Source organism: Rhipicephalus sanguineus, chromosome 10, assembly GCF_013339695.2.
Source record: "Rhipicephalus sanguineus isolate Rsan-2018 chromosome 10, BIME_Rsan_1.4, whole genome shotgun sequence".
Lineage (NCBI taxonomy): Eukaryota > Metazoa > Arthropoda > Arachnida > Ixodida > Ixodidae > Rhipicephalus > Rhipicephalus sanguineus.
This window is the reverse complement of record NC_051185.1, coordinates 33,101,153-33,117,611: the sequence shown is the minus strand read 5'-3', so window position 1 is coordinate 33,117,611 and position 16,459 is coordinate 33,101,153. Positions and strand designations below refer to the sequence as shown.

Genomic DNA, 16,459 nt, shown 5'->3' with positions numbered 1-16,459 from the left:
CTGGTTTGGAAAAACAGCCTGCGCAGGCGTAATATCGGTGTAACGTCAATTGTGGTTGTGGTGCTGGCTATCTAACTTTACAAGAAAGCAATAAACACTACATGATGCTCCTGCGATGTGTACTCCTACGATACAGGCGTCATATCAGAATAACGTCTGTGGTTCCAGTGTTGGCTCCGCTTTTATAGCAGTCTAATAAACATTACGTTGTATTCTTATGATTCAGCAAGCTATATTGAAGCATTGCTCTACCCCGGAGGAAAACAATATTGAAAGTTACATATAATATTCACATCACCGCACCGTACAGCGCACTTCGTGCACCAGAAAGACGCAGTGACCTCTTCATTTCTTACGATGGTGGGCGATGGCCTCATGCTGACCGAGGATGATGCCAGATTGATTGACAGCTGCTTTGTAGACTAGTCTACGTAGGGCACATAGGCCCAGGTAGTCTTCGAATACGACAAACACCATCCACTGATGTTGGTCTGTGTAGCACTATCCAGGCCTACCAGCCTCGACGGCCTATACCTCACCAAAGCGAAGCGTGACTTCAGGTTCCGACATGTCGCCGGCTTTATCGACAGACAATTTATCGACGAAGTGACCGAGGCATCCACGATTTCCAACAGCTGTACTATACCGCATAGTTAACTACACATGAACCCCTCGTCTCCGCGATCACGACCGGATCCGATAACAAGTCATGACCAGCTGCTGGTGCAAACTGATCACGGTGATGATGCCCTTGTTCAAGAACTGTCAAGAACTTCTTGCGCACATGCACACGGGTTCGTGAAACATGCGTGCGTTCTCGGGACACGTAAAAGCACTACATAGCTTACCGCTTCTGGTGTTGGTAATACCCACGTTGCCATTGGAAGCGTTACCGAACCGTAAACAACTGGATATATAAGACATATGCGGCTCTTCAGCGTGTATATGTGTGTGCGTCTAAAATTTATACAAATATTTAGCGTCACTTTGTAACGTGTCGCTCAGTAAAAAAAGTTAAGCCACAGTCACCTACCCGCCGCGTGCTTCGCATGCCATCGACTCCCACGGTACGCGGGATCTGCCGAATTTTTTAACGTCCATATTAATCTGACCTTCAATCTCGTTTATGCATTTCAGCTTTTGTATTTTATTATGTTAAAGCATTACTAGCTAGTTAATCTTCAACCCTGAGGTGGTTAAGAGAATCGCAAAAGCTTCTCCTTCTTGATCACGCCCCCCCCCCCCCCCCCCGTAGTGGGTCTTATCCAGTGATATAAAAAAACAAGAAGAAGAAGAACGAAGGAATCGGTTCTTGCAAGCTTTACAAGGTAAGGAAAATTCTTTCATTTAATGAATTCTGCATCTGGCGTTTCCAATATAAAGTCTTCTTTACGAGCTGCCTGTCCTAGTGGAGACCTAAGGGATTAGTTACATGTGAAGATATTTTTCCATACGTTAGTGAGTAGGCGAGTAGAACAGCAACAGAAATATAACTGAAACCAAGAGCTATAGTACGGTTTTTCTAGTAGTACCGGTAATACCATACCGTTTACCTTTACGTGTTGGCGGGCCACGATCCAGATAAGTTTTAGCTGCGCTAGCTGCTCACTTCGTGCGGTAACGTTATCAGATGATGAGAGCAGCTAACAGAGGTCTTGCAGTATAAGCTAGGTACATGTACATGCCCACCACGACGTTAAGGCATTGCCCCTCCCCCCCCCCTCACCCCTCCGACCTTGTCCAAGGGGGGTGCAAGTATTCCGTCCCCCTTCCCGCTCCCCTCCGGGCCAGATACCTTAGCAGCCCCAATCATAGCCTAGGAGGCTATATACCAGGTGCATTTTGTTGTAGACCTGCAGTACACTGCTGTAGTGAACCATGCGTACATGCACTTTGGAAACAGTTCGAAATTGTGGCTTCAACAACAGATCTATTTCCTGTGCCACCTTCAGTACACAGTGTGTTGAGCTTTTCACTTTCCTCGGTGCCGCTCTCCCGGGAAAGTGGAAAACCTACGCCTCGGTGAGCAGGTGTTATTATGAACGTGAGTGAGTGCCGGCGTCCAATTCCAGGCACTGTCAAATTCCACCATGTTGTCAAAATTTGTAACGGCGGATTTTTATGCCAATCAGAGAGGCCGTAGTTGCGCTCTGGCCTAATCAGAGCTTACAAGATGACGAATTTGACAGTACTAGAATAGATACTTGGGCTAGTTGGTGGTAATTCATTATGCAACAACAACAGCGCTAAAAAGACAAAGACCAAGAAAGACACGACACAGGCTCTGAATAAGGCACTGTCCCAATGAGAAACAAATAAGAGATATGTTCGCTGCAACTCATCCATTGTCTATAGGGTTCCATTATCATGCGCGGGGGGGGGGGGGTATATAGGACAAACCGGGCGGTGCGTCAATGTTAGTTTTAAAGAACACTTATCCAAGCACCTGGGATTTTGTACTTGCCAGCTCAATGTAGGGAATGTGGCTGCCAGCCGAGGGCAGTGCATACCACGTGCTTATTTGGTCAACAGGACAAATGCACTAGAGACCGTTTCACTAATGCACTAATAGAAGCGTTTTACATTGAAAGGGAGGGGGAAGATTGCGTGAGTAAACCGTCGGTTTCGATTGGGGACAATGAAGTTCGCCACCTGGATTTAAACCTGCCGCGTTAATGTGTATCATATTTTAGACTGTCATGTATGTTTTCTATTGTTGTGGATTTCCTTCTTCTTTTCGCCTTCATGACAGATGTGTATCTCTTTGACATGATTAGGTATTTTTATTGACCCCGATTACTCTGCTGCGTAGATGCAAAGGTTTCTCATGTGACTAGGTCGGCAGCTTTATATATGTTCATGTACCTTCGAATAAACTTTTAGTTGAGAGTTCAGCACCTGTGTCCTGTCTTTCTTGGTACTTGTCTTTTTTAGCGCTGTTGTGCTTGCATAATGAACTTGACAGTGCCCAGAATAGTACCCTCGGTCAGTGTGGGAGCAGACGTGAGCGTTTACGCTATATGTAGTCAGCCGGTGAGTGGTTAATTATGACACGAAGACGTGGTGCGACCGTGCTAATTCTTTCTTCTTTTTCGACCGCAGCTCTAGGGAATCATGGAAGCTGCGGAAGCTGCCGAGCCGCGGGACCAGTGGGGTTACAAGATCGAGCCCATTCTCTCGTGCCTTTCTCTTTCCTTCGGCCTCGGGAATATCTGGAGGTTCCCGTACCTCACCTACAAGAACGGAGGCGGTACGTGGCGAGTCGAAATCCTTTCATCCGTCAAATATTTCCTGCTTGTCTGCAGCGGAGTAGTACAGTTGCAGAAGAAAATCAAACGCAAAAATTGACCATCGGCGGCGTCGACATCAACAAAAGTGATGCGAAAAATAATCACGTGATTACGTCATTATGACGTCACAGATCGTCAAAATTTGTGAGGCCATCATGACGTTATCATTCCGACGTTGTAACGTTACATAGCGTGACGTCTCATGATGCAGCCATCACAAGACATCGTCCCTTGGTCAAAGGGGGGCCGATCTTGGAGGCATTGCAAAGCCGCGTGTGGTGCGCAAATATTGCAATGCCTACGATCCTGGACACTGCTCAAAACCACGTTCGCTGTAGAAAGGTTTCGGAGGGTAGGGGGGTGGGGGTGCTGGAAGGACTAGTACATCGACTGAGAAGAAGAAGTAGAAGATGACTTTCGCCTTCCAGTCATCTTAGGTGAATCGATAAGGGCTCCTGTGAGTTTTCTTATGAGATGAAACATGAAGCATTTCTTTTGGCTAGGTGATTGTCATGGAGGGGTGCTTAAAGTGGTGTTTCCGGGTTGATGTGGAGGCCTACTGATACGGCGGCTCCCTTTCTTGATGCTTCGTCAGTGGCCACGTGTTGCAGACGTCGGCACCTTTACTATTCCTTTGCGCTTTCCTTCTCCTCTTTGCTTCTCATTCGCAGAAAAGACAAGGTTTGTGGCAACAACCCATAAACTACCGTCCGCGTTTTCTCAGCATGATTAAGCTTTAAAGTAATAAGCAAATGAAAGCATACTCATACATTACTAACGGCAGAACAGGTTATGACTTGGAAATATTCGAACACTTATTATTTTGTCTCGTTTACAACTATGTGGGATCTTCACGCTTATGCAGCTGCGTTCCTGGTGCCGTATGTGCTCCTGCTGACGGTGCTCGGACGTCCCATGTACTTCTTGGAGCTCATTATGGGACAGTTCTGCAGCTCCTCTGCCATCAAGTCCTTCGCATGCGTGCCGCTTGCTCAGTGTACTTGTTATTATTATTATTATTATTATTATTATTATTATTATTATTATTATTATTATTATTATTATTATTATTATTATTATTATTATTATTATTATTATTAGTTCACATATCAGAGGCACATGTATACGGGACAAAGAGGGTAAGAAAGAGGCCAGGTATTGTGTGCATAGTTATTAAAGAGGTGGCTCTTCCGCAATCGTTTTTATTTATGTTGGTTTATGCGGTTTAACTACTAAACGGACTCTGGCTATGAGACACGCCGTGGTGGAGGGGTCGGGAAAATTTCGACCGCCCGGAGTTCTTTATAGGAAGGCAAAAAAAAAAGCGCGCACATAACCAAGGCAAACATTGGGAACAGGAGGCGCAGGCGCAGACTGACAACTATGCCACGTATTCTTTGTGTCTGTGCACGTGAAGTGCACGCTGTAACAAATAGCGTGAAATGTGTTACTGCAGTTCATTAACGTATACTGACATAGTGCAATGCAATACACGGACCTCTCGCATATAGCCTCCAGTAGTTGTTTTTTTTTTTCCATATAACGGGGAACGTACAGCTCCGGTACGAAAAATGGAGAACGCTTGTTCCTTTGAGAACAAAGGCAAAAAGAACGAAGCAGTGTATTGACTAAAGAACAGTGGTTTGCATTTACGGACAGGCGCGTTTCTTTTTTTTTGTTTTTTTAAGTATGTCTTCCGCCGAGTTTCGTTACCGAGATGAACCGAAAATGATTGATAGCCTAACATGGCGACACATGGCCCGACTGCTTCAGACCGAACGATGCAGCCGCTTCGGATCCATCCACCAAGTTCGCTAGAGTTAAGTGCTATCGGAGGCTTCGCTCAGTTTAATCTTTCTCAGAGTTATTTTGTTTTTTTTTTATTTAGGTGGAGGGAGCGGGGGACTATAGTTATCAGTATTGATAGAGATTAAGGTCTACGGTCTCATCCTGTCGCCCTTCCGCAGCTCTGGCGTAATGCTTAGCGGGCTCGCCTTTGGGAAGGTAGTTGTGGAAGTGGGGCAGAGGATCGAACCCTCACTACGGCATCTGTTTTTTGTGATGATGACGTAAACTGCCTGCCGTTCTTCTATCATGGCTTTTTGATGGCGACGGGGTTGTAGAATGAAACGTGAACCCCGAAGGGAACCAATAAGAACGCTCTGAAATTTCTGCAGGCGTGCCCGTGGTCATGATGTACACCGTCTTCCTCACGAGCATCTACTACAACGTGATTTCGTCCTACGCGCTCGCCTACTTCTACTACTCCTTGTGGAAAGTGCAGCCCTGGACCACGTGCAACCCGGAATGGACGAACGAGTATTGCTTCGTTCAAGGATCGGTATTCGTAAGTAACGAAGCAATTAGAAATCGGTGAATGGAATATTTCACCGTAACCAACGTTTGGACGAGTTTAAGGCACTTGTCGAAACGCTTGCTGCAGAGACGTTCTCTGTTGAACGATTCCTGGTCGCTTCAAGCCTCCGAATTCCACAGAAATCCTGAATCTCCCGCTGTAATAACGAAAGCAACTCGTCCACAGGCGACTCGGTCGTCAGCGCTCATTGCCAAACAAAGTCCTTTGCGGCAGTCGTGGACGCCTTACAAGCAGTTACCAGAGGAAATGTACACAAACAAAGGTTACTACCAACGTCACCGAACGACTCACGGTTTGCCCTCCGATATAGCTTAGAGACTATACGGTCTGGCGTTGCTAAACGCGATGACGCTGTTCTGATTCCAGGCGATTACGGCGGCTGAGTTTGGAGGGGGGGGGGGAGTACACACTCGTGTACTTAGATTTGGGTACTCATTAAAGAACCGCAGTTAGTCCAAATTAGTCTGGCGTCCCCCACTGCGGTGCGCCTCAAATAATAGTACGGTACGGGACGTAAGGCCCTACAGTGTATTTCCCTGTAGCAAATAGAAAAAAAAAACAGAGAAATTAACTAGCAAGCTTCCAAAGTAACCAGTACCGTAACAAATTTATTGAGCATATTGCAATTCTCTAATAGCCGTCATATTTGAATCTGCTCATTAACGCATTTTCAAATACAGATTTATAAGGTGCCAAGTTTCGGATACTATAGCTGTCAGACCTATAGCTTCAATATGACCGGAACAAGTGCCGAGAATGCTCGGTAATAGTATCAGGGTAACAGCTCTCGAACTTTTTTATTACAGTGCGGTTTTTCTGCCTTCTTTCTGGCTCTCGATTATTTTAGCATGGTTATAATGTCTACTAAAATGTAGCGGATACGTTAACATGTAGGTAGTGGCTCTGACGTCAGTGTCAACGTATGTGACGGACCAAGCGACATCGAGTCGCAAGGCGACACGTGCCTTCTTTGACGTGAAGGTGTTAACCGTCCCGGTGTCACGGGCGTGTTCTGTAAATAGGTTGCTTCTAAGCGGTACAGAGTAGAGTTACCATGTTTCCGAAGGGGCATATTCAGGTAATCTGTAGAGCCGAACAGTCTCGTGGATTCTATTTGGTGGTTGTGTGAGAAACAAACTACCCACAGTATGCCTGATCTTATAGCCAGAGTAGGCTAAGGAAAAATTCTTGCGTGAGATTGTCACTGGCCTCATTGTACGTTGCGGCTGAGCCCAAGTACCCTTTGACATAAGGGTTCTAGGTGGGCTATTTGCTTCATGAACATTGTGGAAGAAGAGCGCAGAAAATGGGACGAAGAGCATACAGCGCTCTTTCCTCTATGTTCGTCGTCCCGTTTGCTGCACTATTCTACCACAAAGCTCTCTGACATGTACTTACACATCACCTCGTCAACACGACAGAATAACACAATTAGGGTGACTGGGTTGCGCAATATGCACGAACAGATAGATCGCGTAGAAATAGCCTGACTTTCACGATTATCTTGCGCTAATTCCTGCTCTATTTCTTTTCTACGTATTCTCTTTCAAATACAGAAATCATGTAAGGAAGCCAACGAATCTCTGCTGATTCTTTTCGGTCGCGTAAACTCCACCGAAAGTGACGCAGTCGCCATCAATAACGGCTCCGTGGTCATCATGGTGCCTCGAGACGAATTCGAGGCCAGATACAAGGGATGCAAGAACGCCAACGAGACCTCGATGGAGCAGTTCTTCTAGCAAGTGCATTTCAGTATCTTATACCCGTGTCACGCGGGTACTTTTGATCGCGATCAGAGCCGATCCGGATCGAACTTCTTGATCGCGATCAACAAGTTCGTCGCTACTACACGGTGCAGCCTAATCCGGATCGAGTAGAGTGCAAACGTCAGCCAAATCACGATCACGGAGCCAGATAGCAATGCGCAGATCGCGATCGTCTTCATCCCGGTTCGCGCTCAAAAGTGACCCGTGTAGCAGCACCTGATCTGAATCGAGCCCGATCCGGACAGGCCCTGACCGCGATCAAAAGTGCCCGTGTGACACCGATATTACACGTCCAATGTTTTCCACCTAGTTGAAATACGTGTGCTTTTTGCCGAACCATTGACCACCATCACATGCGTAAGGTAAAGATAACGCACTCTCCCGCGTTCTATACATCTTGGTACGCTGGGAGTTGCATTTCTGTAAAACTGAGCGGAGTGATCAGCAGCAAGATCTTGATGAAAATTGTTGTGGTTTTCAAAGTGTATAGACATCTGAAGAGCATCGGGAACCGCTGTAGTGAGTGCTGCCGTTGGAAGCGCCTTATGAAGACGAAATATAAATTATGAGAATAAATATATTATATCTAATAATTTCCTAATTCGTTAGACGAAACACTCGCCAAGCTGTTAGGAAATGTGGGTGAAAAGTGGGAGGCGCCTGGTTGCATGATAGCAGCAGTAAATCATTTTGGTTTATGTTCCCTGACTATTGCCTAATTCTGGTTAATATCGACTGATGTTGAATAGTGTTGACAACATTTGGCCAGTGTTGCCGGTGCACGGCATGAGAAGCTCCCGCTCCTCACACACCACCCTTGGCAAGCTCGCTGCAATTCTTACATATGCTCGTTTTTCTTCTTTTTTACGTATGTAACAGCAAGCGATTCCTGGGTCTTAGTTCGGGAATCACCGAACCCGGTGGCGTCCAGGCTGACCTGTTCGTCGCGCTTCTTGTGGCCTGGTTTGTCGTCTTCATCGCCGTATGCAGGGGAATCCGATCTTCTGGAAAGGTTCGTTTCCTCGGAGCCCATCATACCATATACTAACATATAATAACATCGCAGTGCTGAATCTTCTGAAAATGCAGATAGCGTCTTAAACCTCGCCCCCCTCTGCATTTGGGGAGAATTCATTACCGTATAAGTATAATGTTACCACTGCTTCTAAGTGGCAAGAAAAACCTCTTTTGCGTGCGTAGAACGTTTGAAGAAAAGAAAAGAACTACTGCTCTCTGTCCTATGTTATTCTTTTCCTTTCTTTAAGCGTTCTGCACACGCAAAAAGGTTTCCTGGCCAAATACGCATTACTATATAGTCAAATATGCCATATTGTCACTGCTTCTGTCTGTCTAACACGTCATCTTTTCTAAACGGTTTTGTTCGTGCCCATGGCCGTTACGCAGTTGTTACTGTTTCTTGCTAAACAACCCGAGTGTTCACTTAGTAGCGAAGCCCCGGATTGAACCGTTAAAGCTTTCGGTCATCTCGTTCGCCTATTTGTAGTTTTGTTGCTGATCAATTTCCCGGGGCGTTGCTGCGCTAATTGCGTGTCCTGCTGAACAATTTCTAGTCCAGTGATTCATTTAAAGGTAATAAAATTTTGCGGGAAATATTTCCCGTGGATACAAACAGCAACGAAACTGTTATCGTATAGTGTCGGCTGTTGCAACTGCATAGTCTTGCCTAATTATCCGAAATAAATAATGATTTCATAGCTCGGAGAATGTGCCGCCAATAAGCACGGTTGTCCTTTCTATTTGAGGAAAGTTTAGGAGATGCATCACGCGCCGTGGTTACACCAAACCTGTGTGCTAATGTTTGCTCCGTATTGCCCCAAGGCACACATCTGTGTGGAGTGGCACAGAAAAGGCCTTGAAATAACTTGTAGCCACACTTAGATCAATGTCACATTTGAATTAAAAATTCTCTAGAATAATATGGCGCCCTAAATATGTTGATAGTTCATGAGGAAAGCATTCGAAGTTCCAGAGAACTCCGTGAGTACTTCTTTCTTCAATCTTCGCTGGTCTTTTTTTTTTCATTCAGACGTACGTAACGTGAATTTATCTCCTTCATCAAAGAACGGATGCAAGGGCAAATCAAACCAGGGAGAGCTTTCTGAACGAGTAACGGCACCCCCCCCCCCCCCCCGCAACCGCCTTTTTTCAAGTGAACACGTCGAACTTCTAGCTTCTTTCGAACTACGAGCGAGTGTGTTCTACCTCAGTAGGTGGAAAAGTTGGTACGATCGCATACTTAATAGAACCGCGCCACCTACACAAATTTGCTCCCTACCATCGCTCCGGTCGTTTTGTTTCAATGTGTTCATTAAGTATGTATTTTTCCTCACTCGACCCAGGTAGCGTTCTTAATTGTCCTCGTGTCTTTACTCATGATGGTGGCCTTACTCATCCGGGGCACGACTCTCACCGGCGTCAGCTTTGGGATTGCCTACTACCTGCTACCGAAGTGGAGGAGACTTCTCGAATACGAGGTGAAATGTAGAGCTGTTGTAGTCCAGTTCACGGTCTTTCCACGTCAGTTGTGTCTGCGCTGACATGTAAAGTTTATAGGACATCATGAAAGCTCAGTCGGTCGGGTGTAAACGTTGCAGAAAAATTTAAAATTTGGCTCGTTGGCGCGGATTTTTCTGCGCTGTGATGAACACCTAACAGCACGACTGAGGCAAGGGCACAGACAACCATGTCATCAACCGCACGACCTATTAGAACTCCTGACCTATACAGACAGCCAGGCTTCTTGGGGGAGAGCGTGCGCCAATTCTCGTTCAGCCTCTCGCCGCTGGTGTCGCTTGTATAGCGTGTTCGTCTGCTATTCTGCAGCCTTTTGGACGGTGTTGGAGTGAGAACGCCTCTATTCTGTGACTAACTGCCGGTATACATGTGTCTGTTTTGGTAAACTTAGACAGAAGCATAAGCGAACTATCCAGTGCGGTTATGTATTCATTGTATAGTGGTTGACTAACGTGTGAAGGCGCAGGCTTCTGTGATGTAGGACGGCGTATATGATGCCGTGTCCATAAGCGTGTATACAAATGCGAAGAATTCCGCAATATTTTATTTTCGAGGTATTTTGCATTTATGCATAATAATTACACGATATGAGTGCTATGCGCTGGCAGAAACATCTTCATGAGCGCTGAAGTTGACGAAAGCGAACAGGTGCTGACTAGCGCCACGCCGCTCATGTGTTCCCTCTAGCGGCAGAAAGGCTGAACTAGAACAGGCGCGCTAGAGTGGGGACATCTGTGCAGGTCAGGAGTTCTATTAGGTCGTGGCGAAAGCTATTGGTTGCTGTGTTTGCAGCTCGTCCGTTCCATTAAACGCCTGCAAAGGAGATGGACCTTTTGGAAGGTGCCTAATTCATGTTACTTTCGACTATCGCTTCGTCATTTTCAAAAGAGTAACAGCCAGCCTCGACTTCCTCAGAACAAATTAAGCCTCTCTTTAAGACCGCAGAATAAACTCATAAACCGAAGGCCCTTAATATGACAGTTCGTGTCCTCCATTGTAATGATGCAGTTCACTATGTTGTGAACCCATGATCGTCACTACCTTACATTTCCGGTTAATATCTAAAGTTCAGAATGGGGTTTGTTATCGCATGCCTGTATAATTACGCATATGGTTACGCTGCATGTCTTCAGTCATTTATTAACTCATGTCTCTCTTAAAACCAATACGTGTTAGTTGAAGATAACATTTAAGAACAATCACTTTCTGTTAGTATCTGCCGGACTGGCGCGATTCTGTTCTGTCAACAAGAGACATTGTTCCTTGAACCGTTGATCTTAGACGCACATTCGAAAGCATTCAGTCCTCCATTACCCTCTTTCCTCCCGCAGGTTTGGCAGAAAGCCGCCGAGCAAGTGCTGATTTCATTGGGACTGGCTCAGGGCATGGTAATCACGATGGGGAGCTACAACGAATTCTCAAACAACCCGCGCATGTGAGTATCGCGAAAAATATTTATTTCCGTAAATTAACCTTTAATAGAAAATCCTAAATGCATTGCAAAAAAATCCATCATAATAATTATGTCAATTTCCACGCATGGACGCTCTTAATAGGTATGGACGAACGAGTTGAATTATTACAAATATATCATTTGTGTATCGTGCATTGAGCCGCAGTCTAAAGCGGCACAGAAATAGGTGGCGTGATTAGGTTAACCTGTTGTTCGGGGATTTATGAAGGTACCTGAAGAAATACGTGGCTCTACTTGTAGATTACAATGAGGTGCCTTCGTACTGCATTAGACAATAACTTTGATGTTGATGAAGTTGTTAATTTTGTTTCTGTTGCCTTAATGTTTATGAATCATTGAATATCTGCAGCAAATGAAGACGGAAAATGTATAGAGTAAGCTTACCACGAGAACGAAATTTCTTGGTTATGTACATGAAGGGGCCAGTTGGTAATTCATGATTTTGTCTTAGCGCAAAAAGAAAAAAAAACAAGACTTCTGTAACAAAGGTCGATGCGTTTCGCATCCTTTTCGTGCCTTGTTACTTAAGTTTTCTTACACTAAGAAGAAATCAAGGTCATTCGTTTTTGGAAGTCCAGAGTTATTTCTCTTCGACTGGTTGCTTAGTAGATTAAAAGTGGCGATATATATATATATATGTATATATATATATATATATATATATATATATATATATATATATATATATATATATATATATATATATATATATTATATATATTATATATATATATATATGTATATATATACACGTATGTATATTGACAGAGAGAAACACGAGATCAAGATAAGTAGATAGATAGATAGATAGATAGATAGATAGATAGATAGATAGATAGATAGATAGATAGATAGATAGATAGATAGATAGATAGATAGATAGATAGATAGATAGCTGCTAAGCGATCTATCGATGTTTCGTTCCTTCTTGCAGAGACGCATACGTCATCGCTGTCGTCGATGTCATCGTCAGTCTGGTGGGCGGTCTCGTGGTGTTCACGGTGTTGGGCAGCATGTCATTCAGAATGCGGATCTCCATGGTAGATCTCCTCAAAATAGGTGCGCCATCACTTCCACGACGTTCCTCACTTATGAATATAGATTGACCTTGCGACAAGTCTGTACACCGCCTTTACTGCGACGGAAGTCTGTAATGTCAGTGTTCATTGAGCACACCGTCGAGAGCAGCAACAGTTCAGCGGACGCTCCTCGTCCGCGAGACTAGCGCGAGGTTTTGCGAGACATTGCGAGAGCGTTGCAGAGCTCGCAAGATCTCGTAAAATCACGCAAGGTCTCGGAAGGCCCCGTCTGAGAGACCGGAAGAGAAAATACGTTACCGCGGCTTCTGCTGCAAACAAGCTAGGTGAGACAGTGACTTCGATAAAACCTCATTCGGGTCTTGTTGTACACAATCCTGAGGTCAAAGTTACAGTGTAATGCATTGACGTATGGAGGAACAAAGCAGTTGATAGTCAGCTCTTGTGTGTGTGTCGTGTCTATTCTTCGTGGGGCACCTTATGTGTTTGCGCTGTAACTTTAACCTTAGGAGACAGTCATGTGATCAGACGTCGGTCGATATTTGAGGTTGGAGTTGAGAGCGCCTCGGAGCATTCTTATTTGGAGTGCGCTACAATGAAAAAAGAGCCAGCTGAACGTATAGATGATTTCATGTAAGACACATGGGCGTCGCCACCTTGGCCTTGTGGGTAACCCTCGATAACCACCCGATCACCACCCTCGCCCATGTCCACACCGGCGGTGATAAGACCCAGCAGCAAGGACCACTGCGCATGTGCCCGAATGCGGACAGGCTTCATAATCAGACGTGGCGAGCGGCCAAGGGGGAGTTGCCGGCGAACTGCCGTGAGGTGTGCGTACGTGAGCGGCGTGCGGTCCGCCGAGGCCAAAGTTAGCGGGGCCGGCACGGAAGTTGTGCGTTGGACTTGGCCGTGAACTTGTTATTGTGTGTTTCCTTGTCGCCATAACGTTGAAACTTTACTAATAAATGGCTTTTTTAGTTGAACCGGCGAGCGACCCTTCTCTGGAGTAGACAGCGGACCCCACAGGCTGTTAAACGAATGTTTTCTTAATATTGTATATCGAGACGCGAATTTTTCATGTCGCGAAACGTCAAATGCACCAACTCAACAGTTTTTATGCGTATGCGTCTACCGTATCTATGTTCGTTTAATTGTTAAATATACAAAATGACAATGTTAACAGCCCAATATGGCGGAACCGAAACCCATCTGTAAAATAGTCTATTCAAAGCGTTCGGTTTCGACGAACCGAAGGTGTCGCGCGTCCACTCTGAAGCGCTCGAAAGCGGCCGCACGAATGTGATTACGTTAACCGAAAAACGTCGCAAGGTATGTGACCGGGCTAGTTGGTATTCCGGGCTTGTTGGTATTCCAACAGCGCGGGAGAGACGAACAAGGGACCGACGTGGACTGGCGCTGACTTCCAACTAAAATTTATTAACACGATACATAAAAAACGAAAACAAAATAGCACACGTGATCACAGCTCATACATTTGTGCGTGAAGACGGGAAGTGAAACAGGAAGCGAGATAACAAAAAGAAAAAGAATAAAACATCAATGAATCCAACCGAACTTATGTCCAGTTTACATGTGTAGAACAACTGAGGTAATCTATTTGTCAGTTAGCGCAACTGGTGGTTTACTGATGCAATTGCCTTTAGTGATAGCCGCAGCCTTAATGATGATGCGCGTGTTATCCTGGTGATTCCTAGCTACAATCTGTGTCTTGTGAAATGCTGGATCGCATCCGCATTGGGAACAACGAATTGCAAGGAACCCTTTGCAACCAAAAAGTACAAAAAGAAACATAAGGTATTCTTGCAATTCATTACTCCCAATGCATTTGCGCTCAAGCATTCAAGACACAGATTTTAGCTAGGCGTCACCAGGATAACACGCGCATCATCATTGAGGCTTCGGCTATCACTAGAGGCAGTTGCATAAGTAGACCATCCATTGTCCTAACTAACAAAGAAATAGATTACATTAGTTCTGCACAAGTAACCTCGACATAAGTTCTTTTGGTTTCCTCGATGTTTTTCTGCTGTTTTTGTTATCTAGGTTCCCGTTTCACTTCCCGTCTTCATGTACAAATAAATGAGCTGTGATCACATGTGCTATTTTGTTTTCGTTTTTCATATAGTATGTTAACAAAGTTTACTTGGAAGTCAGAGCCAGTCCTTGTCGGTCCCTTGTCTTTGTGTCTCTTCCGAGCTATTCCCGTAGATAAACGTAGCAAGGCTTGGCGAGAACCAAATACACTTGGAGAGATTTTGCGAAGGCTTGCGCAGGGGTTACCGAAGAATTCTTCACATTAAGAATCATTTCAAATACTTGCATGTAACTCAATGGTAGCGGTGTTACATCTTTCGCGCTTTTCGCAGGCGACATGAATGCTGACGGCCTGTACACAACGGGACTCGGTTTGGTGTTGATCGCGTTCCCGCAAGCGGTGTCGACCGTGTCTCAACCCAACCTTTGGGCGGCTGTCTTCTTCGCCATGATGTTCCTCCTCACTGTGGGATCACAAGTGAGCATTAGACTTTCGTTCTGTGTAAATTCGGAACTGTATGTTTAACGACATGCTGACTCGGAAAAGTGCTCTGACTAGGTGTCGATAAAATACGCGTACGCCAAGGGGACGCATAGAAATTCAGACATTAACTAAATCGGGAAAAGCCCGAAGTTTCAAATTATAACTTCCCGTCTCTCGCGCTTCCACGCAGATGGCGTTTGTGGAGACTCTGTTGTCTCCACTCAAGGACGGTTATGAGTACCTGCGTCAGCGTCGCACCACTCTCGCCGCGGTTGCCTGCTGCATCGGATTCCTGCTCGGCATACCGCTCACTATGCAGGTGATCGAGGCTGGGTGTGGATGCAGAACATGAGTGCGCTCGCTCACTCACTCACTCACTCACTCACTCACTCACTCACTCACTCACTCACCTCAGCACCTCGCTCGCTCGCTCGCTCGCTCGCTCGCTCGCTCACTCACTCACTCACTCACTCACTCACTCACTCACTCACTCACTCACTCACTCACTCACTCACTCACTCACTCACTCACTCACTCACTCACTCACTCACTCACTCACTCACTCACTCACTCACTCACTCACTCACTCACTCACTCACTCACTCAATCAATCAATCCAATCAATCAATCAATCAATCAATCAATCAATCAATCAATCAATCAATCAATCAATCAATCAATCACTAGTTTCCTCAGTAACTCAACCAGTCACTCATTCACTAACTGACTCAAACATAGACCTCATGCACACATACGCACGTTGAAGAAGTTTACCGGCTGTGGTACTCACGCAAAAATGAATGTCTGCTTTGCGCACACACGCACGAGCGTAAACTCGGCGGCAAAAGTTTACAGGCCATGGGCTTCGTGGCAAATGGGAACTTTTGGTCTGGTAATTCAATGATAAACTGTGTAAGTCGCACAAACTACTACTGGCCGATGCGTTTAGTTTAGTGGTTATGTTCAAAGCTAAGCGAGAATTTCAACTTTTTTAGCGAATTCCGTGTCCCTTCAGCGTTTGCTGCTGGGCGAATCTATACACAATTCCGTTTTTGACCATATAGATCATTGCCTGGCGGTGGTTCTATGTTATTAGTATACCCAGAGGTGCACAAAATGAGTACGTTTTTGATGGCTGGGTGACTGGGAATGGAACAAATTTTGAGTGCACTGCAGCTTGAAGATTGCGTTGTTTCAAATAAATTGATGTCGCAGTTTCGAAATAAAAAAAGGTTGTGCAAATCGCGCTCAAATTTGAAGTCGTTCTAAGCAACCCGATGTAGCATACTTAGCGGTTAAGGCGCTCCGCTGCTATGTTCGAGGGCGCGGACTCGATTCTCGATGCGTTAAAAGAATAATGAAGTGAAGCAATCAATAATTTGTATTGATAATTTGTGCTCTGAGAACTATTACCTCTTTCATTTAAGCATCATAGCTT

The 16,459-nt window shown here is 45.2% G+C and overlaps 1 protein-coding gene across 1 annotated transcript; it reads left to right on the top strand.

Moving 5' to 3' along the window:
- The first annotated feature begins 3,114 nt into the window (after positions 1-3,114).
- Positions 3,115-15,354, top strand: LOC119406318 (sodium- and chloride-dependent glycine transporter 2). The gene is made up of 8 exons (XM_049420043.1): positions 3,115-3,250; positions 4,156-4,287; positions 5,468-5,637; positions 7,224-7,405; positions 8,313-8,419; positions 9,768-9,928; positions 11,300-11,403; positions 15,212-15,354. The coding sequence occupies exons 1-8, from the start codon at positions 3,115-3,117 to the stop codon at positions 15,342-15,344; spliced, it is 1,125 nt and encodes a 374-aa protein (XP_049276000.1). The 3' UTR covers positions 15,345-15,354.
- The last annotated feature ends 1,105 nt before the right edge of the window (positions 15,355-16,459 follow it).